This window comes from Plecotus auritus, assembly GCF_963455305.1.
Source record: "Plecotus auritus genome assembly, chromosome: 9".
NCBI lineage: Eukaryota > Metazoa > Chordata > Mammalia > Chiroptera > Vespertilionidae > Plecotus > Plecotus auritus.
In genome coordinates, this window is record NC_137783.1 from 17,149,642 (window position 1) to 17,176,207 (window position 26,566).

Consider the following 26,566-nt stretch of genomic DNA (forward strand, 5'->3'; position numbering starts at 1 on the left):
GCATTTATTTATCATGAAAGTGGTGTTGGGATGCCGGGGGTGGAGCTGCCGTAAGCTGAGGACCCTCCTCTCTGCGCCTGCGCTCACCTGTCTTCAATTCCTTTCACAGTGTTTGGCATGCAGAACAATCTGGCCCCCAGCTCATCCGCCCTGTCCCATGGCATGGCCACCACCTCCACAGGTCAGTAGCTGAGGCTTGGAGCTTAGGGGCTCAGACGTAATGCTTCTTTGCAGCTATAACTCACAATATCCCTTTCAACAACTGCATCAGAGGGACCAAGATGTCCCTAAAAATCAATCGACCTTTCCCACCAAAGAAACAGCCTCCACTCCCAACCTAGAGATGCCAACCTCGATCATTTGCTGGATCAGACATGTGAAAACCCGGGGGAGTATTACTGTGGGGTGTCACCCGTGTAGCCCTGTGATTCATTGCTGTCCCTGACTGCCAATGCCACTGCAAATCAATCATCTGGCTGATTTTATGGTTTGCTCCTTGTGCACACCTGAGGGAGGGTGGACAGAAGAGGCATGAGCCTCAGCTCTGGCCCTCAATTTGCTTACTGTTTAGAGTAAAAAGTGTAATAAACATGAAACTATTGGGGGATTCTATAAGAAAACATGAATCAAATTGTGCAGAGCAGGTCTTAGGGTTGTAGGAGTTCAGAAGGGAAGGTACTGTGGGAGGATATAGGAGGACTTCATGGAGGAGGTGACCTTTAGAACTGTTCTAGAAGGATGGGAATTATACAAAGAAAGTTCCATCTAAGCTCTCATTGCTGCCCCCATAGCTGGAGAGTTGATTGCATTATTCCTTATTCTTCATGTTCATTATTCATTTATAATTATTATTCATTATTATTATTATCTTCCTCTCACGTGGGGAGGCTGCCTGTCTGCCAGGGCTGGTCAGGCTGCTGCTAAGTTGCGTGGAGCTGCCCTCTCACTCTGGTCCCCCTCACTCAGTGGTTCCTCTCTTGCAGCATACGGGATGAAGAAAAACATACCCCAGAGCCCTGCCGTTGTGAGCACTGGCGTGTCCACCTCTGCCGGTGAGTGCTGTCCCCAGCTGCCAGGGCAGGCTGCAGTACCGGGAGAATTGCTCCTTGGTGACACTTAGCATATGGGAGGAGTGGACATAACCCATTGGTGGTCTAAGGTCCCAAATGGGCCGCTCGGTTACTTCCAGAAATGAGCAGAGATCAGCAGCTCCCTGACCTCACCTTGACCTTTCTGTCCAAGGGAGGCGGGAAGCTTCACCCTCCACACCTGCCTAGGGTCAGACACTTACACCCCAGCTCCCACCTTTGTCTGGAAGCCCCTGGCCTGGTCCTGTTACATGTCACCCATGGCAAGAACCAAGGAGCCGGTCAAAGCTGCCACACCCTCCCTACTTTCTGTAGACTCATTATCGACTTGGGCTCACTGCACGGGGTCAGCTGTTTCCGCCACTGCTCTGCTCCTGGGTGTTTCCTTCTGGACGCTGTTCTAAGTGCCTGGACCACAGAATGAACAAGGCAGGCTAGGTTCCTGCCCACCAGCCTGACAATTGCAGTGGAGGCAGATAAACAAGTAGGCAAGATAACTTGAAGGAAAGACATAGGTGAAAGAGTAGAAAAAGGAATGTGTGTATATTAGACAGGGTGGTCAGGAAAAACCCCCAGGACACTAACACCTGAGACCTAAAGGATAGAAATGAACCCACCAGGTTAAAGAAGGGCCTGTCTGAGAAGGGACTTTTGTCCATTCAGTAGAGATCCTATAGCATCCAGGTGGGAGGCTGCCCATCAGCCAGCCCCCCAGTACTTCTGACATGGACCCAACCTCCTCACAACCAGGCCCTGGGAAGCAGGGGAGGTTGTCTTTGGTCCCTAAGATGCTTCTTAGCAGCCACTGTCAGGGAGATCAGAGACCCTTGGACACCCACTAATCTCTCTTTTCCTCCCCCCGCCCCTTTTCCTTCTCCTTCCTCTTCTGGTCATTTCCTCCCTCCACCTCCTCCTGGTACCTTTTCCTTCCTCCTCACCCACCTCTTCCCCTCTAGCCTGTACCACGAGTGTCCAGAATGATGAGCTCTTACACAAGGACTGTAAGTTCCTGATCCTGGAGAAAGATAACGTGCCTGCCAAGAAGGAGATGGAGCTGCTGATCATGAACAAGGACAGTGGGAAGGTCTTTACTGCCTCCCCCGCCAGCATCGCTGCAAGTATGTGGGAGCCCAAGGGACTCAGGTGTCAGAAGAAAGGCAGGTAGTGTAGGAGACCCAATGTCCTAGCAAGGTGGTTTGAGATGTTTTAGTAGTGAAAGCACAGTCATCCATTCAAATGAAAAACTGCCTGCCTAACCAGGGTACTCCTGGGGTCTGCCTAGAATGCAGACAAACCTGGAAAATTCTGGAAAAGGGCAACCTCAACAAGACTCCCAACCACAAACACAGATGCGGGGGATTAACCCCAGGAAAGCTGGGTCCTCTTCCTACCCGGCTACCTCTCCTCCCCACGTGGACAGGATGTGGACTGGGGTTGGAGAGCGGGGAGGGAATATTCTAGATTGTCATGAGTTGTGTGCACAGCTTCTTTTTCAGAGGACACCCTAAAAAAGGAAAAGCAAGCTACCTACACCACTGACACTAAGCTGATCTTGGATACTAATGGTAAGACCACATCTGATCTCTGTCCACCTTGCCTTCAGCCCATCCATGTTTCATTTACGTATTTGTCTCCTGAGACCTCACTACTCCACAGGTGGTCCCTGGACCAGCAGCGGCGGCAGCACCTGGGAGCCTGTTACAGACGCCCAGGCCCTGCTGAGCCAGAGGCTGCGTTTTAACAGGCTTCCAGTTGACTTGTGTGCGCACAATATTGAAACAAAAGCTTTCCCATGACATGTGTAAAGCCTACAGTGGTATTTTTTTCTCACCTTACTCATCCTCCCTTAATTTTCAGAACTAATAGAAAATGCTTTGCAAAGCACTTGCTAGCTTTATTTTTTCTTCTCAAACACCTGGATCCTCTCGTAGATAAATGCATTGCTTCACTGCTGTGAGTCCCGGACCATCTCTCCAAATCACTGGTTTCAGAGGGGGAGGGAAGAGAGGGGTCAGTAAAGGAGGAGAAAAGTAAGTCATAGAACATTTTTAGATAAATGCAAAAGAAATCAGTCCCAGCCCTGACAATGCCTAAGTTAGCAGTTCCTTACATTGTCGGGGTGGAAATGGGGCAGTGAAGCCAAAAGACCCTTTCAGAATCTGATGAAAGCTGTGAACAACTTTCCCAGAAAATTGTGCACATGCCCACAAACACTCCATGGTCAGATAGCATCAGGAACTCATGAACAGCCCTCCTCCCAGCCCATCCTTGCTGTCGGGTCAGGAACTTGCATTCAAAGTCCCTTTACCAAGAAGGCCTTGCGGGGGGAGGAGTGTTAATGGGGGAAAAAAGGGCATATGTAATACTTCCAACAATAAAGATAAATTAAAAATAAAAGTCCCTTCACCAAAAAAAGTCATTTCTCACAAGTACATTTATTGTTTGAGAGCAAAGGTCACTCCTCAATGGTCCTCTAAAATGTCTAGGGCTTTACAGGTTTCAGGTCACAAGAGGGTTATGACATTGCTTTTTCCCACCATTAATTGTTTGCCAAGACATGTCTGCTTCGATGCAATTACTCAAGGTGCCCGAGGGGTACATCTACCTACAGCCCTGCCCCAAATCTGCACAGAGGCTGTCTGGACTCCTCACATTTAAAAGATCAAGTCAAGTCCTAGACAGTTTGGCTCAGTGGATAGAGCATCGGCCTGTGCATTGAAGGGTTTTGGGTTTGATTCCAATTAAGGGCACATGCTCAGGTTGTAGGCACGACCCCCAATGAGGGGTGTGCAGGAGGCAGCCAATCAATGATTCTCTCTCATCACTGATGTTTCTATCTCTCTCTCCCTCTCCCTTCCTCTCTGAAATCAATAAAGATATATTTTTAAAAATACAAATAAATAAAAGCACAGGTCAACACCTGTTCTCGGTGCTTGTCTTTCAGGAGACGTGAAGACCGTGTCCACCAAGGGCAAGACGGCCTCCGCAGGTAGGTGAGCCCGGCGAGTCCTGCCGTGACAGCAACCCCTGGGGTTGGTGATGGTGAACGGAACAGATCAGGCCCCTCGCCTGGAGCCAGTGCACACCTGAGCCACCCAACTCTAAAGAGAGTCCCTGAAGGCTCAAGGGAGTGGGGTGGAGGGCGGTAGAGGGAGCAGACCGGGGCTAGAGTGGTCCACAGAAGAAGCTTAGTTCAGGGGCAATTTACTCACAGGTTACCCCCCCCCCCCCCCGCACACACACACACACACACACTGCTACCTGCCCTCAGGTCCAGGGGCTCCCCCTGTAGCAGGAGCAACACAGCAGGGCTGCTGTTGTCCACCCCCCAGACACACACACAGAGGCTTTAAGGTGGCACTAATTCATGCACATCTCCAACCCGTTACACTTTCCTCTCTCCCTCCTCTAGCCTGTGGGAGAGGCAGGGCAAGGGTTAGCACCCCGTTTTAAATACTAACCTTTTTACAAAAAAAATTGCCTGGGCATACCTTAAATGCTGAGTGTCATTCTAGGCACTTGGGAATTACACAGAGTTGTAAACACTGCTCCATGGAGATGGGAACACCTTGGGTTTGGGCCTAATAAAATGTAGGAGGTTGTGGCAGGTCAAAGTTCTTCCTCAAGAATTTTAAACCGAACCCTCTGTGCTACATCCCCTGCTAACTGCCTTCCATGCGTCTCATTTCACTCAGCAACTGTCCTATGAAGTAAGTAATCTTTTAAGCTCATTGTAGTTAAAACAAAAGGAAAAAGAAAAGGAAACAGTGGTTAAGTGACCATCTCAGGGTCACACAGCTCAAGCCCAGGGTTGTCAGACTTCTACTCTTCACCAGCCTCATCCTTCACGGAGCCGCACAGGATCCTGAGAGACTCACTTACGTTCACTCGGGCCCACAGGAAGTCACCCAAAGCCAGAGAATTTAGAGGGAAGAGAGCCAACGCCACCTGCCTTCACCTTCCCCTTCTCTCTCCCACAGATATCCACGGCTACGGCTACGATCACCATAACGGTGTCAGTGGCAGTAAAGGTGGCGGCGGCGGCGGTGGCGGCGCTGGCGGCGGTGTCGGTGTCGGCGGGGCCCCATGGGGAGCAGCGCCCACCTGGTGCCCCTGCAGCTCCTGCTGCAGCTGGTGGAAGTGGCTGCTGGGCCTGCTGCTCACCTGGCTGCTGCTCCTGGGGCTGCTCTTCGGCCTCATTGCTCTGGGTACGTGGTAACGGTGGCAGGGCAGCCGGTCCCAGTGCCCAGCTGCCCATTCAAAGGGCAGGAATTTGCTGTGTCCCAAGCGTCCGCCATCAGTGCAGAGCTCTGTTCTGCAGTGGGGAAACAAGCTCTGGGAGGACGCCACCTAGTGGCGGAGCTGGATCCTGGTGCAGCTCCACTGCCCAGGCCCCCATCCCTGCAGCACGGCTCTAGGCTCCCAGCTGCCCCGGTAGTCAGGCCAGGCCTTCTCATAGCAGTTTTGCCCCAACGCTCTGTTGGCCTCACACAGCTCCCAGGGAGGGTAAGGGCCAGCTCTGTCACTCTCTCAAATGAGAAGACAGCCCAGCCACCCAGACCAGGTTTCTTTAAGGGTCGATGACAATTTTGAGTAGCGAATCTGGCTGCTAGCCATAAGCATTCTATCAAAATGTTCCCTGTGTGGCTCAGTGGATGAGCATTGACTTAATGAAGCAGGAAGCCACAGTTCGATTCCAGGTCAGGGCACATGCCCAGGTTGCGGGCTAGATAACCAGTGGGGGAAAGGCAGGAGGCGGCCAATCAATAATTCTCTCTCATCGTTGATGTTTCTATCTCTCTCACCCTTCCCCTTCCTCTCTGAAATCAGTAAATATATATGTATATTTAATATGTCCCCAATGGCAAGAAAAAGCTCCCCAGCCCCGAGAGTCCCCAGTTCAGGACCCCCGGGGGAGTGAGTGTGTGCTGGGAAGGCACTGGGGCTGACCCTCGGCTGAGCTGCCCGTCTGCCATTTCAGCGGAGGAGGTGCGGAAGCTGAAAGCGCGTGTGGACGAGCTGGAGCGGATGCGGAGTGGCGTGCTGCTGCAGGAGCAGATAGAGAAAAGCAGCAAGGAACGGCTGCAGGGGCTGGCGCCCGGGGTGGGCACAGGCATGAACAAATTAGGGCTGGATGCTTCCAGTCAGGAGGCGCTCTGGCTGTTCATGAGGGACAAGCTGATGATGGAGCAGGAAAACGGTGAGCACATCGCAGGGCAAAGGGCCGGCCTGTGTGTGGAGTGGTACCTGCTCAGGGGACTCCCACACTTCCTTCACTCTCAGGACCAGTACTGTGAATCCATTTTACTGTTGGGAAAACTGAGGCCCGGAAAGAATTGCCCAATATCACACAAGCAGCACATTTTAGAATCTGATGGCTAGCCCTACCCTCAGTTTCTCCCCACTACACCACAGAGATTCCTTTCGTGTCTGTGTGTCACACAGATGTGTAACTAACTCGGGGTTTACTTTCTCTTGTAGGCAATCTCCGAGGAAACCCTGGCCCAAAAGGTACTGTGGTGGGTTGAGCCCTTTCCCTCTCCTTTCCTGAACTTGGAGCCCTGTTTTCTGGGTGGATTAGAAAGCTGTTTTCCAAATTGAAGGATGAGCAGTAGACAAATCTTACGGTATCTGTGGGAGGGTTGGGAATTGGCTGTACAGTCAGAAGATCTCGGGATGGGAAGGGACCTAGGGCATCCTCTGAGAGGCCGGTGATGTGCCAAGTGACACAGACGGGGACTGAGAGGAAGCCACGCCCCACGCCAGCTCACCTTGAAATGCGGTTCACCTGCTGTCAGCTGGTCTTCCCGCCTATGAGAGACAGGCCCTTGGGTACTCACCCCACTCACAATTGTTTTATCTTTCTTATTTTAGGTGACATGGGAAGTCCAGGCCCCAAAGGTAATTTTTACCTTAATTATTAGTGAGGGTTGACAGCTTAAAGCAATCAGCGAGCATCAGAGAACCCACCTCACATGCTCTTGGCCATCGGTGGTGGCACCGAGTTTTGCAGAGCAGCCTGCAGACCCTTGGGCTTGGGTGGGGCAGGGGCTTCGTGACAGAGCAGGGCTTCGCCCCTTCTCAGGGCTCCAGGGACTCGCAGGCCCTCGGGCAGCCTGTGTCAAGGGCTTACATCTACCCCCAGCTCCAAAGGGCAGCCTGAGGGCCTGCTACGGCTCAGCTTCCTCAGCCCCCTGGAGGTTTCTATAAATACAGAGTCCTGGGCCCTGCTGAGAATCAGGTTCCTGGAGCAAATGCTCAGGGGCTAGACCTACCCTCTATCCGGGTTTTAATTCCGATGAATCAAGTCAGGAACCACCATTCCAAGTGAGCCACCTGCTCTCAGGGGTCTTAGCCGAGGGAGGCCGGGGATAAAACCCAGCCGTTGGGAACTGACCTCCTGTGGGGGATCCAGCAGGAGCACCAGCACCTGCCTCCAGGGGTGTGCGGGACGTAGTCACAGGAGCAGGTGCCCACAGTGCTAGTCAGTTGGGGACAACCGCATGCTACCTTGTGTGGCACACACTTACGTGCTGTAAGAAATTGATGTATTTCCTCAGAGAAGTGGCTTGATGGTCAATGGGGTGGGCCCATGGGTGGCGGGAAGAGGTTTCCGATCCCGGGACTGCAGCAGCGCCCCTGGATCTAGCTGAGTGGGGTTCACACACTTCAGAGTGCATGAGCATGGACAGGAGATTCGGGGTCCCACTTCCAGAGCCTCTGATTCCGCAGTCCTGGTGGTACAGGTGGGTGGGGCCAGGAGTCTGCAATCCTGATCACCCCAGTTTATTCTGAGAATCACTGTTGAAGGTGACAGGGTCACCTCTCTGGGCTCCATCTTTCTTTCGAAGAGACCCCTATGCAGGAGTTGGGGTTCCTGCACTTGGTGGTCCTCTTCTCTTCAGGTTTGCCTGTCTCCATGCACACGCCTGGGTCACCACCCCAGCTCCCCTCCCCCAGGACTCCAGCGCGTAGGTCATACCCCATGACCCTGCTGGGGATGGGGACCGAAGGTCCTGGAGCCCCTGAGCCTGCAGTTGCCAGGAAATGTGGGCTGCCCAGTTAAATTCAAAGCACAGATAACTTTTCACTATAAGTATGTCCCAAATATTACATGAAACATACTTATACTAAAAGTTTATTCAATGTTTATCTGCAATTCAGACTTACCAGAGCACCCTGTATTTTTATTTGCTATATTTGGCAATCCTGTCTGAATCCCACCTCGTGGCTCCTTTAGGTAATGGCCCAAGTCTTCGAGCTGACTTCTCTTTCTTATCTCTGTCCCGCAGGAGATCGGGGGCTCCCTGGGACTCCAGGTGCGTAATCTCTGACGGCACGGCTGGTGGTGGGCTGCTGGTCCTGGATCCCAGGTTCTAGGGGGTATTTTCATGTATCTACAGGTATCCCTGGGCTCTTGGGACAGCCAGGTCCAGAAGGACCGAAGGGACAAAAGGGCAGCATTGGTAAGAACTGCTTCTCCATCCACTCCTTCCTTTCCTCCCTCCCTCTCTCAATAGACATTTATTAAGTGCCCGCTGTGTGCCAGGCCATTTTAGCTGTTGGGGAGATTCAGTGAACAAAACAGAGAAACTCCTGTTTATGTTTGGGTGGGGAAGAAAAATAATAGATAAATATGTGAAGTTCTTAGCAGAGTAGGAGGTGGTTGGGAATGGGAAAGGCAGAGGCTGGTGGGACATGGGGAGTCCTGAGGGAGCCCTCAGGAAAGGCCTCCCTGAGAAGGTGCCATGTGAGCCAAGACTTGAGCGCATGAGGGAGCCTGGCATGAGGAGAACTTAGAGCAACATTCCAGGCAGAGGGAGCAGCCACAGGCCCTGGCACAGGTGTGCCCACTAGTCAAGGAGTAAAGAGGAGGAGATCATAGGGGCCTCAGCTAGAACCCAGAAGGGATGCGGAGAGTCCAGAGGGAGGGCAGGGAGCAAGGCTGACATGTGGGGCCCTGGAGGCCTTATGAAGACTTCCTCCCAGCGAGGCAAATAGCCACTTGCAGGTTTGGGGCAGAGGTGGGACATGATCCTCTTGCATTCTCAAGGGTCGTTCTGTCTGGGTTGAGCCTGGGCTACAGGGGGCGAGGGGAGGCCCAAGGGACCAGTGCAGAGACTCCAGGCAGGTGTCCTACCAGCGAGATGCTGCCCGCGGAGCCCTCAGGGTCCTAACTCTCATATGGCCATTTCTATTTTTAGGAGAGCCTGGCATGGAGGGACCTGTGGGCCAGAGAGGGCGTGAAGGCCCCATGGGACCTCGTGGTGAACCGGGACCACCTGGGTTTGGAGAGAAAGGGGACAGAGGTAAGAGGCGATTCCTTCACCAGGAGGGTTAGTTACATCCACACTTCCTTCTTCCATTTTTCTCACTAGCATTTGCTGGGCATCTTGAGCCAGGGTCTGGGCCAGGCCTGGTGGAGGGTGTGGGCAGGGCCATAGGTCCAGGCCTCAGGCTAAGAACCTTGCAGAGCTCAGAATGCAAGGAGAACATGGTCACAGGGGGAAAGGGCCTTCCCACGTGGGGCGGCGAGGAGTCAGGGCTGAGGTGAAGAGTTTAGAGCAGGGCCTGGTGGAAGGCGGAGTGCGGTTCAGACCCTCGAGCCTCTCTTGGCTGGAATTAGCCAGGGAAGAAGGCATGGAAAGCCCCAGGCACAGGCACAGCCCTGGAGAGGCCTGGGAAGATTTTGCAATTAGATTCTTAACCAGGAGTCTGTTTTTGTTTTTGTTTTGTTGTTTTTTCAAAAACAACAGAAATCCTCTCAATGCCAACAGGTCATGAGCTGAGCAAGAAGCATAATTTTTAGCTTCCCTTTCTCTTAAAAATATTGCTCAATAAGGCAACAAATGAGTATCAAGTAGGGTGTCAGACTTCATGGAGCATAAAGGCTCTGAGGGTAGAAACTGAAGGTGTTTTGCTGATTGATGGCCTTGGGGAGGCACCCAATGGCTCAGAGGGTGGGGACCACCCCCCACTGACACCTCCAGGCTGGGTGGACTCTCTCAGAGTGCTCATTTCTCCCCAGGGTCTGGTGAACCGGGTGTTCCTGGCCTACCTGGCGTCCCAGGTTCTGTGGGTCCCAAAGGTAAGTCAGGTGCCTAGGATGGTACCCAAGTTTGCCATGTCCTGGATAGATAACAGAGGTCCAGGTGCTAGGATCCCAGACAGCCTCTGCCCCAGGTCTGTGCAGGGGCGATGGGCCCACAGAAGGTCACCTACAAAGGAGTCAGGAGTCAGGGTTGGGGCTAGTTCGGGCTGCATGGTGGATTTGGGGCCGTATTTCCATCTGTTTTCAATGGCCCCATTATGTGGCCCCTAACTGGCTGGATGGATCAGGAAATCAGAAGTCATACCATCTCCTCACCTGTCTGGGCCCAGATACACACATTCAAAATGCAACATGTCTGAACCACCCGAGAGAGTGGGCCTTCTCGATTTGATGCCCACTGCTCACCTCTCCTCCCTCCTCCGCCCCAGCCCAGATGTTTTACTCTGACTGGGAAGGAGCAGGGCTCTCTTGTTCCCACCAGTTTCAGCTTCCTCCCTGGATGACTTTGCACTGGCTCTGGGGTCCTGGCAAGAACCCAGACCATGTAGGGGGCATGCACACACAGCCCTCACTGGGAAGTGAGCCCCACCCCTCCACCTGACCTTCACCGTGGGGTCAGCTGCCCTGGCCTGTGTCTGACCCTTCTGATCATTGTTGTTCTGTCATCCTTCCCAGGTGCCAGTGGTTCTCCAGGCCCACCGGGTCCCCCAGGTCAGTACGCTTCTCCTTATAATAGACGTTATTTCTGGGGCAAAGAAAGGGGTGCCAAAAGGAAAAGCAAACATTATTTAAGCAAAAGAAGCAAATTTAAAGAGCGCCTGGAGGTACAAAATTCAGGTCCACACTGTCCCCTGCGGGGGACATCAGGTACCAGGGAGCCTGGCTTGGGGCCTGGGCCCTCTGGCAGCTTCAGCGGCAGGCAGCTCCCATCCTGCCCTCACATCTGAGCAAGTGCCTGCCTCCACCTCATTTCTACTGGCCAGAGCTCGTCCTGCGGTCTTGGGAATCTCGAGCTACAGGCCACATTGTAATGCAGGCCAGTGTCTCTGTCAGGTCCCACGAGGTGCCCTATGACCAGGGCGTGGTAGTCAAAGAGGCAGAGAACCTGGACTAGGACGATGTGGAGGGAGGTGGGGAGGAGTCTGCAGAGAGCAGCTCTTGATTTTCACTCCAAAGTGTGTGTGTAAGCGCCTGGATGTGTGCACACATGCATGTATACATGGTTATGTCCTGTCTGCCTGCATGTGTGTGTCTGTGTGTGCGTCCGTCCGTTCCAAAGCTGGGGCACTCACCCACTTGCATGGTTTCCTCTGCTCACAGGCCCTGTAGGTCTCCAAGGGTCCCGAGGTGAAGTGGGACTCCCTGGCCTCAAAGGTAAGCTGGTGGGAAGGAGCTGGGTAGGGGGAGATGTCACCCTGTAGGGGCCAGTCACTCAGGAAGAAGGTGTTGGGGGGACAGAGAGGGTCAGATGGACATAACCAACAGCCTGTGCAGGCTGACAGGCACGCAAGAAGAGGGGAAGTCAAGATGGTAGGCAGGATGCTGTCTTCAGACAAAGACACTGCCCTTCCTGGTCTTCCTTGCCAAGGCTCTTTATATCAGGTTGGCCATTACTTTTTCAGGTGACAAAGGTTCTATGGGACCACCAGGACCTAAAGGTATGTTGCTCCTACTGCTGCTCAGACATCACTAGAGCTTGCCTGACTCCTGGGAACCCAAATGTGACTCATGCCCCGGCATCCAAGAACACAGATGACTCTGGCTCCCAGGCCCTGGGGCTGGGAGGGATGTGCCTCTCAGATAGGGAAACTGAGGCACAAAGAGGAGTCACAAAGCACCCACATTGCAGCATTGTGGGTGGGTAGTCCTTGGGGTGGCGAGGATGCAGTATTGAGGTCCTCCTGTTCTGGCCATCCTGTGCCCACAGCACCCACTGTATGACAGTCAGGGCCGGGGGCAGCTTGTGGGTGGAATCAAATGTGCCCCTTTGACTTCATAAATGACGAGTTCTCACCAGATTCTGCTGACAGCAGCTTCCAGGCACAGTGAGAACTGTTCTGCAGCAGGGTCCCTCTAACGGGGTGAGAACGCTTTCCTTGCTCCTGACCGATGCTTCCTGCCCCCCATCCCATGTTTGTTTTAGGTGACCAGGGTGAGAAAGGACCCCGAGGCCTCACAGGTCAGTCCTACATGGGAATCCACTTTGATCATTGAAAGACATTTTATAAATCTACTGGGCACTGGAGGTGGGGAAAAAATACAGAGGTATGAGACAAAATCTCTGTCTACTTCAGGGAACTTGCAATCTACAAAACACAGATGAATGGCATGAAGCGCTGGCTGGAGACAAGCCAGCATCAGGCTTGCCAGACAGTAAACATCTGGGGCAGAAAAGGGAATTAGGATGTCACTGGTTCTTTTGGGAAATCCAGTTGAGGAAATTAAGCTCTTCCCAAAGTGGCAGAAAGTTGACACCACTTGTCCCCCCTCATTCACTTACCTCCTGCCAACTTGCATGATTAAAAAGGAAATATATATATATGGGCCTAATATGCAAATTATCCCCATGGGAGTTCGACCGGGAGACCAATCACTCGCTATGACATGCGCTGACCACCAGGGGGCGGGGCAGAACAAAGTAAGGCCCCAGCCAGTAGCCAGAAGGTCCTGATCGGCCCTGATCGCCAGCCAGGCCTAGGGACCCTACCTGTGCACAAATTTCATGCACCAGGCCTCTAGTTAATAATAATGATACTTTAGCGACAAGGAGCTGCTCTCTGTTGCCAAGGAAATAAGACTCAGACACACTCAGCTGCAGACCAGGCTCATGCCTGCTGCCTGAGTGGCCCTGACTGTAGAATCTAAGTGGACACTGTGTCCCCAACCTCTCTGGTACCCGAAGCTCATCTGGTTGGGGAAGTGGCAGGCTTGGAGGTGGGCAGGGAGGAAACAGCATTCTACCACGGTCAAGGATGCAAAACTTGAAAGCCTCCAACCAGCTAGGCCCGTGGTTGGCAAACTGCGGCTCGCGAGCCACATGCGGTCCTTTGGCCCCTTGAGTTTGGCTCTTCCACAAAATACCACTGCCTGGGCGAGTCTATTTTGAAGAAGTGGCGTTAGAAGTTTAAGTTTAAAAAATTTGGCTCTCAAAAGAAATTTCAATCGTTGTACTGTTGATATTTGGCTCTGTTGACTAATGAGTTTGCCGACCACTAAGCTAGGCCATTTCCTTCGCAGGCGAGCCAGGCTCCAGAGGTCCACCTGGTGCTGCCGGGGAGCCTGGAGCTAAAGGAGCAATGGGTGAGTGTCCGGAGGAGTGAATGCAGCAAGTCTGTCCCCTTCCGATCATCATCATGGCTCTGGAGTTGAGCCACCTCTCCTGTTCTCTGACCCCCCACCCCCTGGTAGAGGATCTGTTTACAGGCTGTTTCTGGGCCTGCACATCCCTCCTGGGGCTCAGAGAGCAGCAGTCTCTGTGGGTTTCTCACTGCTCTAGCGGGGGGATTGGGCAAGGCATGGCCCCCACCCTGTCCCCAAGCCACTTGGGTCCCTGGAGAGGACAGGCAATGCCAGGAACCCTCTGTATTCCAGACATAGCCTTGACATCTCAGGGCAGGTCTCACAACCAGATCCAGGGGCATGGAGCTGACAAAGGGCCAGGTGTTTAGCACCAAGTCCCAGGAGGGATTAAGCCCCACCAATGGGAGATGTGATTTACTCACCTTCTCATTCATTTAAGAAATTGTTGCCCAGCTGGTATGGCTCAGTGGTTGAGCATTGACCTATAAACCAGGAGGTCACAGTTCGATTCCCAGTCAGGGCACATGCCCGGGTTGTGGGCTTGATCCCTAGTAGGGGGCATGCAGGAGGCAACAGATCAATAATTTTCTCTCATTGATGTTTCTATCTCTCACTTCCCCTCTGAAATATATATATATATATGAAATTGTTAGGAAGTGCAATTCTATGCAGGATGCTTTTCTGGGCAAATAATATGCTTCCCCTCCCTCGAGGGGAGATAAAGCCGGTACGAGGTGACAAGTGCCATGAGAGGTACAGAGTGTGAGGAGGATTGCTTGTACCCAGAAAGGTGGCGGAGGCAGCATTTCAAATTGTCCTAAAAAGTACAAGAAGATTTTGATCATGGTCAATTTGGAAAATTCCATGCAGAAACGATAACATAGCAAGGAAGGACAGAGATAGGGGTGGGGATGGGGGGAGCAAGACATGGACCCAGAAGGACCTCAGGGAGGTTGGCCTCACTGGAGCGGAGGAGACAAGAGCTTGGAGGAGCTCGACTTCCAGGACCTGGAGCAAACGAGTCTGGCCTTTACTGAGCCAAGAAACACACATCTGTGTGTGCCGAGTCCTGCCCAGGGCACTGGAGATGCAATGGGAGTCACCGGACAGTTTTAACAGGAAGATAGAAGTTACTGGTGTAGGGGAAGAGGGCAGGGAGAAAGCCGTGACAGAGACGGGGCTTTTCCACATTTGGCGGCCATGGAAGGGGCCCAAGGGCTCCCCCCACCTGGGAGACAACTTGATGTGAGCTTGATGGGCAGCATAGGGAGGGAGTCCCAGAAGTAGCTCCCAGTCACTGATGAGCTGTGGTTCTGCTTTCCTAGGACCTGCTGGCCCCGATGGACACCAAGGCCCAAGAGGTTGGTCACTGATCAGCTCTCCTCACTGTCACTGCCTCCCCTGCCCCCCACTGCCTGTCCTGCCCACGCCTTCCAATCATAGCTACGAGGCACGTGCCACATAGAAACATACAAATCCGGCTTTTATTAGCTTTCTCCTGCCCACCTGCCTGCAAGTCACTCAGTAAAACCCTAAGAAAGCATCAGCTCAGATGTGCTGGCCAGTTCAGCGTTCCCAGAAGGAAAACATTGGCACATTGGTCATACTCTCTCCAGGTGAACAAGGTCTCATGGGGATGCCTGGAATCCGAGGCCCACCAGGACCTTCTGGGGACCCAGGAAAGCCAGGTAACCACGGGAAGAGGGAGCCACACCCTGCTGAGTGTGTGAGAGTGAGTGTGTGAGAGTGTGTGTGTGTGTGTGTGTGTGTGTGTGTGCGCATGCCTGTCTTGTCCAATTTTCCTCCAGCAGCTCAGCAGGTAACTGACACAACTGCTGGCTTGGCTTTGCGAGGTGGCTGTGTGTCCTGACACCTCTGAGTCACCAAGTCTGGCAACTGGGAAGAGAAAGGTGGAACGGTTGAAAACAAGGGGCAGAGTTTAACACCACCTCAGCACCTTGCTCCTCGGAGCCTTCCCTCTGGCCCACCTCCCCTCGGGCCATACCTGGACCCTCACTAATGCCCACCAGTCTGATGAGAGGGCATCTCCACGAAGGCCCAACAGAAGCCAGATGCTCCGGGCTGCAGGAGAAACAAATCAAAACGCTGAGAAAGCTGGGAGGGGCCAGGCCCTCAGCGGTGGGAGGAGCAGGAGGCCTCCTGGCTCCATTGTTGGGAGCGCCAAGGAGGAAGCCTGGGGGCAGCATGAGGGGGTCAGTGAGTGTGTTTTCTGAGTTCATGGCTCTCAGATGCCAGAGGTCTGTGACCCCAAACAGGCTGAGAACCGCTGCCTGAGGGAGCAGTGGGTCACTTCACTGCCGAGTCCAGTGCTGGGAGGACCCCCGAGTCTGGCTGCCCCACCAACCCCACCGGCCCTGCATTCGAGGGTGTGGCTCCTCAGCCCTTCAACTCTCCCTCGTGTGTTTTCTTTTCTGTAGGTCTCACGGGACCCCAAGGACCTCAGGGTGAGTCACTGGGTCACTCCCATTCCAGCCTTCCAGCATCCAGCAATGCCTCTCCTCAGCGCTGTTGAGTCTCCTCTCCTCCCCGCACTCTCCCAGCGAAAATGGGCTCATACCTTTTGCTGTGCATCTTGAGAAGCACCTTAGGAAGGAAAGGCATGCACCGGGCAATCTAGAACGGCATCCTGGTAGAAATGGAATTCGCCCGTGTGCCCGCTCTGCCTGCCTGTGCCCTGCTCCCCTCCGGCTCAGGCCCAGGAGTTGGCTGGCCCCGTGGCAGCCCACATCCCGTCGCCTGGAGGAGTGGGAGCTCACCACTCAGAGGGGCCCAGTTTCTGAGACAGCCTCGGCGTCCAAGTCCATCCTATAGTTGGGCCCCTGTGTGCTGGCACCACACCCAGCTCCAACCCCTAAAGGGAATTAAGCAAAGATGTAAAAAGAAATCAAGCAGCAGGTCCCCCAAAAGCTGAGCACACAGGGACGCCCTGCAGATGCTCCCTGGTGGAGTTCAGGAGACAAAGGCTAGGCAAAGCCAGGGAGGCCTCCAGGTTGCGTCAGCGATTGTGGCCATGCTGAGTGACAGGGCGCTGGCCACAACAGAGGGTGTCGGAAATTGCTGGGCCTTCATTATCCTGACTGACTTGTTTTCAATCACATCAGGACTTCCTGGAACCGCCGGCCGACCAGGCGCTAGAGGTAAGTGACTTTCCAAACTAGATTTTCTTTCTTTTCACTCATCATTTTTGTGGGAGGGAAGGGGAGGGGAGGTGTTGGCAGGAGTGAAGCCCTGTCTGGGCAGAGCCTGGATCAACAGTGGCATCTAGTGGCTGTGAGGCTAGGAGCCAGGGATCTGCTCTGCTCAACAAGGCCCTGGATCCTGAAGCCTCTGTCCTTTGACCTCTCAGTACTTTTCCTGCCCAAGCCTGTTCCCAGTGAGATCCTGAGACACCACTGTGGGAGAAGAGAGAGGGAGTGGGAATGACTCTCAAGTCAGCCTCATTTCGGCCTCACTGAAAGGCAAACTCTGCCCCTGCGGGGAGTCCCAGCTTCTTCTAAAAGCTAATGTGGGCCAAGACCTCAGGGTGTCCGTGCAGAGACTGGTGCTTAATGCATCCTGCACACTCCCCTTAGTTCATTAAAATGCCGTTAGCCTGCAGGTTAGAGGCCCAGGAGTGGGTCTCAAATGCAATCAGAGGCCTTGCAAATGATTGACTGGGTCACTAATTGATCCTGGGAACAACCGCTCTCCTTTTCCTCCCCTCCCAGGTGAACCAGGAGCTCCAGGAAGGGTCGTGACGGCAGGTAGGCAGGCCCTGGACTGTGCATTCCCATGTACCGGGCATCTGCCCGGGCTCTGCCCTAATACCCTCCAAGAAGCACCAGTCCAAGGACACAATGCTTGGGCAGGATGCAGTGCTGGGCTCTTCCGGTCAGCACTGAGGCAGTGGGCGGGGTTTAGAAGTAATGAGAACAAGAGCCGATGGCCCAGCCCGGCCCACAGCCTGGCCTGGGTCCTGGCACCTCTGAGCCAGGACAGTGGGCTCAGTGTTGCCTGTGTCTTCTGTTTTCAGATGGGTCATCGACTCTCACTGTCCCAGGCCCACCAGGACCTCCTGGAGCCATGGGACCCCCAGGACCACCAGGTGCTCCAGGTCAGTCTGTTTTCTTGCTTTGCTCCCAAATCAGCAGCAGGCCTAGGTAGCATTTGACAGTACCCGTGTTTCAGTACCTGAAATCCAGGAAAGGAACCGAGGGAGGAGTGTGAGGAGGAGCTGAGAAAGCCCCCCGGACAGCGTAGCGAGCCCTCATCACACACCAAGTATCCCATGCACTGCACAGGCCTTGCTTCACCAGACCCCACAGCACCGTGTAGACCGCTTTCTTAAGGTCACGCAGCTAAGGAGTTGCCTCTTAGAAAACAACTTGATAATACGCATCAAGGGCAACAAAGATGCTAGGAATCTATTTGGAGAAAATTTCCCCAAATTGTTCAACCATAATGAAATTGCTACAAAAATATGAAGACTTAAAAGAAAGTTATTAGGGGATAATAGTATTATTGTAAACAGCAGAATGCTCCATAAAGTGTGCTCTGTGGTTGCAACAATATTTTTACAAGATGCCAAAAAAAATGTATAGGTGACATTTTCTATTTTTTCCAAAAAGCCTGTTATTTTGATATATAGATGGGTTTGAACTGTGCAGGTTCACTTATACACAAACATTTTTTTGGAGATTTGTGACAACTTGAAAAAAATTTGCAAACAAACTTTATGACTTTCTTAATAACATTTTCTCGTCTCTGGCTTACTTTATTGTAAGACTATAGTATATAATACATATAACATATAAAATAGTGTTAATTGACTTTGGTAAGGCTTCCAGTCAACAGTGTGCTATTAGTAGTCACAGTTTTTGGAAAATCAAACGTTATATGTGAATTTTCAACTGCACAGAGAGTCAGCGCCCCTAACCCCCATGTTATTCAAGAGTCAACTCTATTTTTTCATTATCTAAAGATGTTCACATGTAAATGAAATACGTGATTTAACACGACCAAGGCAGGTATGGACCAGCCTTCCCTCCTGATAAGCTCCAGTTAGGGAGGGGGCACTGGGGCACGTAAAGTCCCTCGTTGTTGAAGAACAGTATCTGAGAGGGCGGTCCTGCCCATCCAGGGGCCCAGTGCAAGCTGACCTCTCTGGGTTACTGTCCCATGCCTTGTGAGGAAGCTAGGTGTGTACCCAGGACCCACCTTGTCTTCAGCTCTTTCTAGAACTGGGACCCTAGAGGTGTGACAAAGCCTTTTCTTCCCAACCCCATTTCCAGGCCCTGTTGGCCCAGCTGGTCTCCCAGGACAGCAAGGTATGCCACGCCTGAGAGGGCACACACCTGGTGATCTCAGTCAGGAGGGCTTCCTTCCCAGGCTGGACTTGGGCCCCGTCTGTAAATAAAGCGAGACATGCTTTTGGGGAAGGAGGTGAGGGGGTGACATGGTTCTTCACCAAAAGCCTTGGGAAGCTTCCGCTGCAAGGCAGGGGTCGGTCAGACAGGGCATTGAAGCTCTGTGGCCACCTGGTCAAGCTCAGCTGTTTTCACTGGCCTTGGGCCTCTTGTGACCAGACCCTGATTATGGTGTCCATAGACCTCTCCAAATACCAAAACACACCCAGTCAGGCTCTGGGAAAGCCAGTCCACTTCCTCCTGTTTGCAGTCAACGCTCTGGCCAGGTGCCCCAGGCACCTGGGCTGCAGCCGTCACCGGAGGGATTTCTGCTGGCAGCATCCACCCTGACTCTGTCTCTCCCACAGGCCCACGAGGGGAGCAAGGACTTGCTGGTGAATCGTTCGTTAGCAGCAGCAGCTCCATCTCTGAAGTTCTCTCTGCCCGTGAGTGTCCCAGGGCAGGTGCTGGAGGCGGGGGGGTCCGGCGGGGGGGGGAAGTGGCAGCGAGGTCAGGACACTGAGGCCTGTGGCAGCTGCACCAGTGAGTCATCGGAGCCCCAGATGCAGGTGAGGATGACAGTCCTCTGGAACACAGTGCCAGCCCAGGACAGCAGGGGCTTTGTCAGTGTGGGGCGGGGCGGCGGGGGGGGGAAGGCGGGGGGAGGTGATTCACTGGGGATGGGGCAGCTGTCAGAAAGGTTCTCAGCTTCCAGGGTCACGCAGGGCCTCTGAGCGAGCCAGACACGGCTAGTGTCGCTGGCAGCAGTACTGCAGCCCCTCTCACGGGAGCAGTGACCAGGTTCTCAGCCTCAGGCCTGGCCTGGGAGGGTGAACTCCTGGTCCTCCTGGTCCCAAAGCCCGTTAAAGAGCCCAGGTGGAGATGCTGCTGGGCCTACACCTCAGCACCTGAGCCTCTCGACAGCTGAACAGCCAAGATGGTAGCCAACCCCGGTCCAGCTGTCATGTGTACCAGACATGGTGCCGTGGCATCTGTCCTCACGGGGCCCTGTGCTATAGGCCATGTGCCTCTGGTTTACAGAGGAGGAAGCTGTTGCTGGAAAATGTTGAGAACTTGCCCCGAGTCACCAGCTGGAAGTGGTGGAGCAGAGATTTGAACTCAGGCTCTCTGACACTGAAGCCATGTTCTTGCCTAGCACTTGCTGCACCCATATGAGCTATCAGGGAGTTTGACTGTAGCCCTGCCCTGCCTCTGAGCAAGGGCACCATGGCAGAGGGGGTCTGGTGTGTGGGTATGAGTGTAGCCCAGGGTGCCTGGCACGGATGATCCTGGTGAGGGGAGAAGCTGGTGGAAAGCACCCCTGTGTCAGCTTTTGCTCATTTCCGTTTTCTTCTCCCTCCAGAGGGTCTTGATTTACGAGGTCCCCCAGGCCCACCTGGACCACCTGGGCCACCAGGTGAGCATCTCAGGGATCTTTGGAAGGTGGAGAATCATGGGGCACTGGGGAAACTAGGCACTTAGTGAGGAAGCAGGCCCTGCTCCCAGGGGCAGGATCGGCTCTGTAAGTTCAGCATTGCCTTTTCCTCACTCTTTCCTGCAGGACCTTCCATTCCAGGCCCCCGAGGCCCCAAAGGAGACCAAGGTGAGAGCCGTGTTCTAGGGAATACGGGAGCCTGTATGTGCCCAGCTGGTGGCCAGGAGAGTTTGGATGAGGCTTGATGAGCCGGGGCATTGCTTCATTCTCTTGCCATATCCCTGGAGCATGGGGTGGGGGGAAGCATGATGGTCAGAAGCTTTACACAGGATTCCTGCCTCTGCATTGGCCTGGTGGGAGGAGAGGCAGGAGGAGCCCCAAGCCATGTCTGTCCCAGCCCTGGAGCCCCATCCCCTCCCCAAGGGCCCCTTTTATTCACAATGTCTGGCTCATATGTATCTCACAACTCTGAGCCTCCTTCCCTCGGGCCCCCCAGGCCCCTGAGGCCACCAAGGTAGAGCAGAGCTGGCATCACACAAAACCTGGTGGGGGGGGAGGGTGGCAAAAGCTGGCGTCCCAAGAGCCTTTGGCCAGAGATCAGTGTGTGTCTCTATGAGTGACTGAGAACCCATGTGCTTTTGTGTGTGTGTGTGTGTGTGTGTGTGTGTGTGTGTGTGTGTACTACTCTAGGTACTGACTGTGCTCGTGGGTGTGTGTGTGTGTGTGTGTGTGTGTTGTGGGTGTGTGTGTGTGTGTGTGTGTGTTGTGTGTGTACTACTCTAGGTACTGACTGTGCGTGTGGGTGTGTGTGTGTGTGTACTACTCTAGGTACTGACTGTGCTCATGGGTATGGATGTGTGTGTGTGTACTATTCTAGGTACTGACTGTGCTCGTGGGTATGGATGTGTGTGTGTGTACTACTCTAGGTACTGTGCTTGTGGGTATGGGTATGGGTGTGTGTGTGTGTGTGTATACTACTCTAGGTACTGACTGTCCACTCTCACTGTGTTCCTCAGGCGAGCAAGGCCTCCCAGGGTTCTCAACCTCAGGTAAGTGCTCAAGCCTCACCCGCACCCCCAATGCAGGCTCTGGCTAAAGCCACTCCCAGCCCTGGCTGACTGCACTGTGTATGGTGTTGGCTTCCAGGTTCCAGTTCTCTGGGATTCAACCTGCAGGGACCACCAGGCCCCCCGGGACCCAAAGGTGACAAAGGTCAGTAAGGGAGCAGCCAAGGAGGCAGTGAGGAGTAGGAGTAAGGCTGGCTCCCAGAGCCCAGAGTGACCAGCATATGTTTATTGGTGCTAACGCCTGGAGGGGAAGGAAAGAGAGGCTGAAGGGAGGAAGGGATGAGGATGTGAGGACACACACAGTCTCTGCCCAAAGGGAGCTTGTGGTATCATTGAGGCAACAGAGACATGAGACAACTGTTGAGCCACATGCTGATAGGTGTGGTTGGGCTTAATCGAGGAAGGCTTCCTGGAGGAGGTGATGTAAAAAGGGCTTCTCATTTTGGATTCCAGGTGATCCTGGAATTCCTGGTGGTTCCTCTCAAGGTAAGAACCAAAGGTGACCGAAGTTCCTTTCTCCTTCTTCAAGGCTGATCATTGCCAATGAGGACATGGATTCATTCATTCATTCAGCCATGACTCAGTGTTGATTAGGCACTTTCTCCACATGCTAGGATCTCTGAGCTGCCTTAAGGTTACATGTTAGTGGGGCAGGAGGGAAGAACCCCTGTGTGTAAAGGTGACTAACAATGCCAATGACAAGAGATGGAGATTTAACAGGCCCTGGGAACTGGGGGTGTTCAGAGATGAGGGGTATTGTGGGGTGGTGAGCAGGCTGCCCAGAAAGGAGTGAGGGTTTGGCCTGGAGAGCTCCCATCTCTGTGCCCCTTGCAGACAGTGGCTGCTGCAGGCACTCCTATCCTCTCCTTTTGGGGAGCCTTCTCTTTGCCACTGTCCTTTCTTCTCCTGGGAAAGACCCTCCCTCCAGCTGGTGAGAGCAGTGCCTGGCCCCTTTGTCTACCCCTAAGGTGGAGAAATCAGCTCAGGCTTTCTTTCTTCCAGGGGGATCATCATCTGGCACCATGTTCATGCAGGGCCCTCCAGGCCCCCCTGGACCGCCTGGGCCTCCAGGCTCCCTCAGAAGCTCTGGCCTGGAGATTCAGCAGTACATTTCTGAGTACATGCAGAGTGAGTGCCGGGCCAGTCGAGCAGTGTGTGTGTGCACGTCTGCCTGTGTGCGTGGGTGTGCGCAACTGCATGCACATCTGTGATGGAGGTCAGCAGTTTGTATGGCCAGGCCCAGGTCTTCCACACCTGCGTGCGAGACAGCAGGTCCATGAGCTCCTGCCTGCTAGCTGCCCACACACATGATCTCACTCGCACACCCACACGCTTGTCCACATGCATACACAGCTACACACTCACTTTCACATGTGTTTATTCCTGACCCCATCCCTGTACTCCCCATGGATGTGATTTCCACAAATGTGGGCAACAGAGCTTTGCTAAATGGGTGGCTGAATAGTCTTGTTGGTCCACAGCCCCCGAGCACCCCCTGACCCGCCGAGGCCACTGCCTCAGTTTCTTTATCTGTAAGGGGACATCGAGGCTCCCTGCTTGCTCTGCCTTGGGCCCGAGTGTGGGGTGTGGTAGGCATTTCATCCGGTGCTTCAGGTCACCTCCATGGGAAGCACATGCCCACCTGGAGGCAGGCTTGACTTTGCTTTGTTTGTTGGCAGGTGACAGTGTTAGGTCTTACCTATCTGGAGTTCAGGGTCCCCCAGGCCCACCTGGTCCCCCTGGGCCTGTCACCACCATCAATGGTGAGACTTTCGACTACTCAGAGCTGGCAAGCCTCGTCGTGAGCTACTTACGGAGTAAGCCTCCCCCACCCCTGAAATGACCCTTCCCCCAGGGCTCACTGTTGTTCCCAGAACCTTGTCTCTTAACTTGTGTTGGCTTTGCCTTTCTTCTGAACATGACATTCAAATCTGACCCCAGGGTAATCAGACCCCCTGGAGCTGGCTTCTAAAGGCTTTGCTCAGATGAAGAAATGCTGCATAGCCGTGTGCAGTGAGCCTTCTTGCAGCTGAGGGCTGTGTTCTAAATATGTGAAATGGGATCCTACAGGCTGGTGGGATCTCGTAGGCCTTAGGCTAAAGAACCTGGATAGCAAACTGCATTTACCCAACAAAATCAAAGTAACAACCTTCCACCACCTTTTCATGCTTTAAAAACAACCTCCTAATGCCCCCCCCTTTGTTCATCTCCCCCAAGTGGAAACAGCCCGTTGACCAGTCTGTGATTCTGGAGTAATGGGGGTATTGCTTTAGTACAGATACGCAGGTAACCCCAGCTTCCCTTCCCGACAGCTTCCGGGTACAGCATCAGCTCCTTGTCGGCTGCCTCCATCACTTCTGAAGACATCCTGGCTGCACTGCAGCGTAAGTCTCTTGCAGGGGCTGGATGTGGGAGCCCCTTTGCCTTCTCCTGACCTATCTTGTCCCTCTTGAGCCTTGTGAGGGCTGCAGAGGGGAGGTGGTCCTTCAGGACAAGGAGCCACTCCCTCACTGCTCCCAACCACAGAAAGGAGGCAGCAAATCTCCTGGCTTCTAGTGCCAGGCAACAGGCAGCTGCCCCTCCTCAGATACCTGGGAGCTTACGGATTCCCACTCCACCCCCACCCCCTACCCCTGTGGGCCTGAGAACCAGGGCTCACACATCACTTAGCAGCCAGTCTGCGCGGGGAGACCACACTGTCCCATGGCCCAGGTCAGTGGTCGGCAAACTGCGCTCATGAGCCACATGCGGCTCGCGAGCCGTGGTTTGCCGCTCTGTTGACTAATGAGTTTGCCGACCACTGGCCGAGATGATGCTACCACACCCTTTCCTTTCAGGGGATGACGTGCGTCAGTATCTACGTCAGTACCTGATGGGCCCTCGGGGCCCCCCAGGGCCACCAGGAGCCAGTGGAGATTGGTCCCTCCAGTCTTTGGACTACGCAGAGTTGAGCAGCCGCATTCTCAGCTACATGTCGCGTGAGTATCTGTCCTTTGCAGGCCAGAGTGGTCAGGAGTTCAGGCTGATCTTCCTTGAAATGGCCCATGACCCTCTCCTACCCGGCTGTACAGACCCAGAGGGAGTGGCATTCAGTGCTATTCAAAACCGAGGCTGCAGAACAGATCAAAGAGCCTGGTGAGGGAAGCCAAAATGAGTGTCTTGGGCACTGTCCTTCATGGAATTTGCACACGACTCCCACACTTCTCTGTAGACACACACAGTTCTCTATATACACACACAACACACTTACACACACTTCTCAATACACACTCATACTTCTCTATACAAACACACCTCACATGTACACTTTCATACACACACATCTATACATACAATCACATGCACACTTCTCTGCACACACACTTCTGCATACATACACATACACTTCCATACACATCTCTCTCTATAAACACACACACTGGCAAGATGGATATGAGCCCTTTATGACCTATGCTCTTCCCAGGACTGGGGCCCCTCCTCCTTGGTGTCATTACCCCGGATTGTATCTCTGCGTTCCTCTGCCTGTCCCTTCCTACTGCTTCTTCCGTCTTGCCCCCACTTCTGGTTACATTGCTTGTCTGGCTTCCTCTCACAGGTGTTTCTATCTGCTTTCCCTATCTGATCTGAATCCATCACAACTTGGGATTTTGTTCCTCAGGTTCTGGAATTAGCATTGGACTTCCTGGCCCCCCAGGACCCCCTGGCTTGCCTGGAACATCCTATGAGGAACTCCGCTCCTTGTTGCAAGGTAAGGCTGAACAGGGGACATCTGTCCAAGTGGTTTGGGATGGAAGGCAGAGCTCCCTAGCCCCGGCCATGACCAACTCGTTGCTTCTCCTTGGCATCTCAGGATCTGAATTCAGAGGCATCGTTGGGCCACCAGGTCCCCCTGGGCCACCAGGGATCCCAGGCAACGCGTGGTCCAGCATCAGCGTGGAGGACCTCTCATCTTACTTGCACAGTAAGGCATGGGGAGCAGGGGTGAGGAGGGCAGAGGGCTGCATGGTTTTTATAAGGGCAGCTGTGGAGTTAAATCCACTTAGTTACCAAGTCCTCCTGCAGCATGTACAGGGCTGGGCCCTGGGGGCCTGCAGAGGGACATACGAGCTTTGAGGTGCTCAGTCCGTCCCATCAGTGGGCAAGGTGGGAGGGACAGTGCTCCCAGGCGCAGCACTGCCCTCAGGCAGCTCACGAGCCAGTGTGTCATCCATGATCAGGAACCAGGCAGAGTTCAACCCTCAGGGGCAGGAGGGCTAAGGGGAGGGGATAGGATCTGGGTTGAATGCAACTCAGGATTGGGAGAGGGAGGGCCAGTCATAGGCAGTCATTCCCTGGTGGTGTCCTGGGTGTCAGTTGTTCCCTCCTCATCCTCTCCTTCCCAAGAGGGGCCCCTGAGCTGGGAATTCAGCATTCTCACAGGGCGACCTCTGACCTTTCTTTCTCTTGCCTCCTGCTCAGCTGCTGGCTTGTCCTCCATCCCAGGCCCGCCAGGCCCTCCGGGTCCCCCGGGCCCTCGAGGGCCTCCGGGTGTCTCGGGAGCACTGGCAACCTACGCAGCTGATAACAGCGACAGCTTCCGGAGTGAACTGATTAGCTACCTGACAAGTAAGTGCCCCTAATTCTGCTTTCCTCTATGCCCCTTCCCAGACCTCACTTCTCCCTGTCAGGGGAGAAGGTGAAGGCCAAACACATGTCAGGCACTAGTCAGAGAATGCCCAGTGCCTTGAAGTTCATATCCTGCTCAGGAATGTTGAGACTCTGGGAGACCCCCTTAACTCCCCTCTTTCTCTCCACCCAGACCTGAGCTCCCACTCACGCAGCTTCCTCCCCACAGGTCCTGATGTGCGCAGCTTCATTGTGGGTCCCCCAGGTCCTCCTGGGCCCCGGGGACCACCTGGAGATGGCCGCCTGGGGTCCATGGATGGCTCCTACAGTCAGGGCAGCAGCTCGTCGGTCAGCAGGAGCACCTCCTACAGCTCTTCCATGGGTGTAGGAGGAACCAGCGGAGGCTCCCTGGGTGAAGGGGGAGCCTTTGGCTCGGAAGGGGGCATGTATGGCAGTGACAGCGGACTGTTCGGGGCTGGCTTTGCTGGAGGTCTGGATTACAACGAGCTGGCTGTCCGGGTGTCCGAGAGTTTGCAGCGTAAGTTGGGGCACTTAGGCCTCAGTGCTGTGGAGGGCGTGGGAGCATGTGAGCCTTTCCCCATCTAGGCTCCAGA

At 53.9% G+C, this 26,566-nt stretch overlaps 1 protein-coding gene across 1 annotated transcript in view; it reads left to right on the forward strand.

Annotated features, from left to right (window-relative positions):
• COL17A1 (collagen type XVII alpha 1 chain) overlaps window positions 1–26,566 on the forward strand; it is a 50,091-nt gene that overhangs the window by 20,156 nt on the left and 3,369 nt on the right. Inside the window, exons 13-51 of the mRNA XM_080640793.1 lie at window positions 110–181; window positions 984–1,052; window positions 2,045–2,206; window positions 2,573–2,653; window positions 4,033–4,077; window positions 5,069–5,296; window positions 6,070–6,288; window positions 6,570–6,599; window positions 6,963–6,989; window positions 8,381–8,407; window positions 8,492–8,554; window positions 9,293–9,397; window positions 10,117–10,176; window positions 10,816–10,851; window positions 11,461–11,514; window positions 11,763–11,798; window positions 12,284–12,319; window positions 13,378–13,440; window positions 14,766–14,801; window positions 15,057–15,128; window positions 15,879–15,905; window positions 16,563–16,598; window positions 17,169–17,204; window positions 17,474–17,554; window positions 18,732–18,767; window positions 19,214–19,291; window positions 20,209–20,262; window positions 20,407–20,448; window positions 21,297–21,329; window positions 21,427–21,492; window positions 21,801–21,833; window positions 22,350–22,475; window positions 23,027–23,164; window positions 23,660–23,731; window positions 24,185–24,325; window positions 25,006–25,095; window positions 25,198–25,308; window positions 25,806–25,952; window positions 26,182–26,490. Of these exons, the coding sequence (XP_080496919.1) occupies window positions 110–181; window positions 984–1,052; window positions 2,045–2,206; window positions 2,573–2,653; window positions 4,033–4,077; window positions 5,069–5,296; window positions 6,070–6,288; window positions 6,570–6,599; window positions 6,963–6,989; window positions 8,381–8,407; window positions 8,492–8,554; window positions 9,293–9,397; window positions 10,117–10,176; window positions 10,816–10,851; window positions 11,461–11,514; window positions 11,763–11,798; window positions 12,284–12,319; window positions 13,378–13,440; window positions 14,766–14,801; window positions 15,057–15,128; window positions 15,879–15,905; window positions 16,563–16,598; window positions 17,169–17,204; window positions 17,474–17,554; window positions 18,732–18,767; window positions 19,214–19,291; window positions 20,209–20,262; window positions 20,407–20,448; window positions 21,297–21,329; window positions 21,427–21,492; window positions 21,801–21,833; window positions 22,350–22,475; window positions 23,027–23,164; window positions 23,660–23,731; window positions 24,185–24,325; window positions 25,006–25,095; window positions 25,198–25,308; window positions 25,806–25,952; window positions 26,182–26,490 (3,177 nt within the window). The remainder of the gene's footprint in view (window positions 1–109; window positions 182–983; window positions 1,053–2,044; window positions 2,207–2,572; window positions 2,654–4,032; window positions 4,078–5,068; window positions 5,297–6,069; window positions 6,289–6,569; window positions 6,600–6,962; window positions 6,990–8,380; window positions 8,408–8,491; window positions 8,555–9,292; window positions 9,398–10,116; window positions 10,177–10,815; window positions 10,852–11,460; window positions 11,515–11,762; window positions 11,799–12,283; window positions 12,320–13,377; window positions 13,441–14,765; window positions 14,802–15,056; window positions 15,129–15,878; window positions 15,906–16,562; window positions 16,599–17,168; window positions 17,205–17,473; window positions 17,555–18,731; window positions 18,768–19,213; window positions 19,292–20,208; window positions 20,263–20,406; window positions 20,449–21,296; window positions 21,330–21,426; window positions 21,493–21,800; window positions 21,834–22,349; window positions 22,476–23,026; window positions 23,165–23,659; window positions 23,732–24,184; window positions 24,326–25,005; window positions 25,096–25,197; window positions 25,309–25,805; window positions 25,953–26,181; window positions 26,491–26,566) is intronic.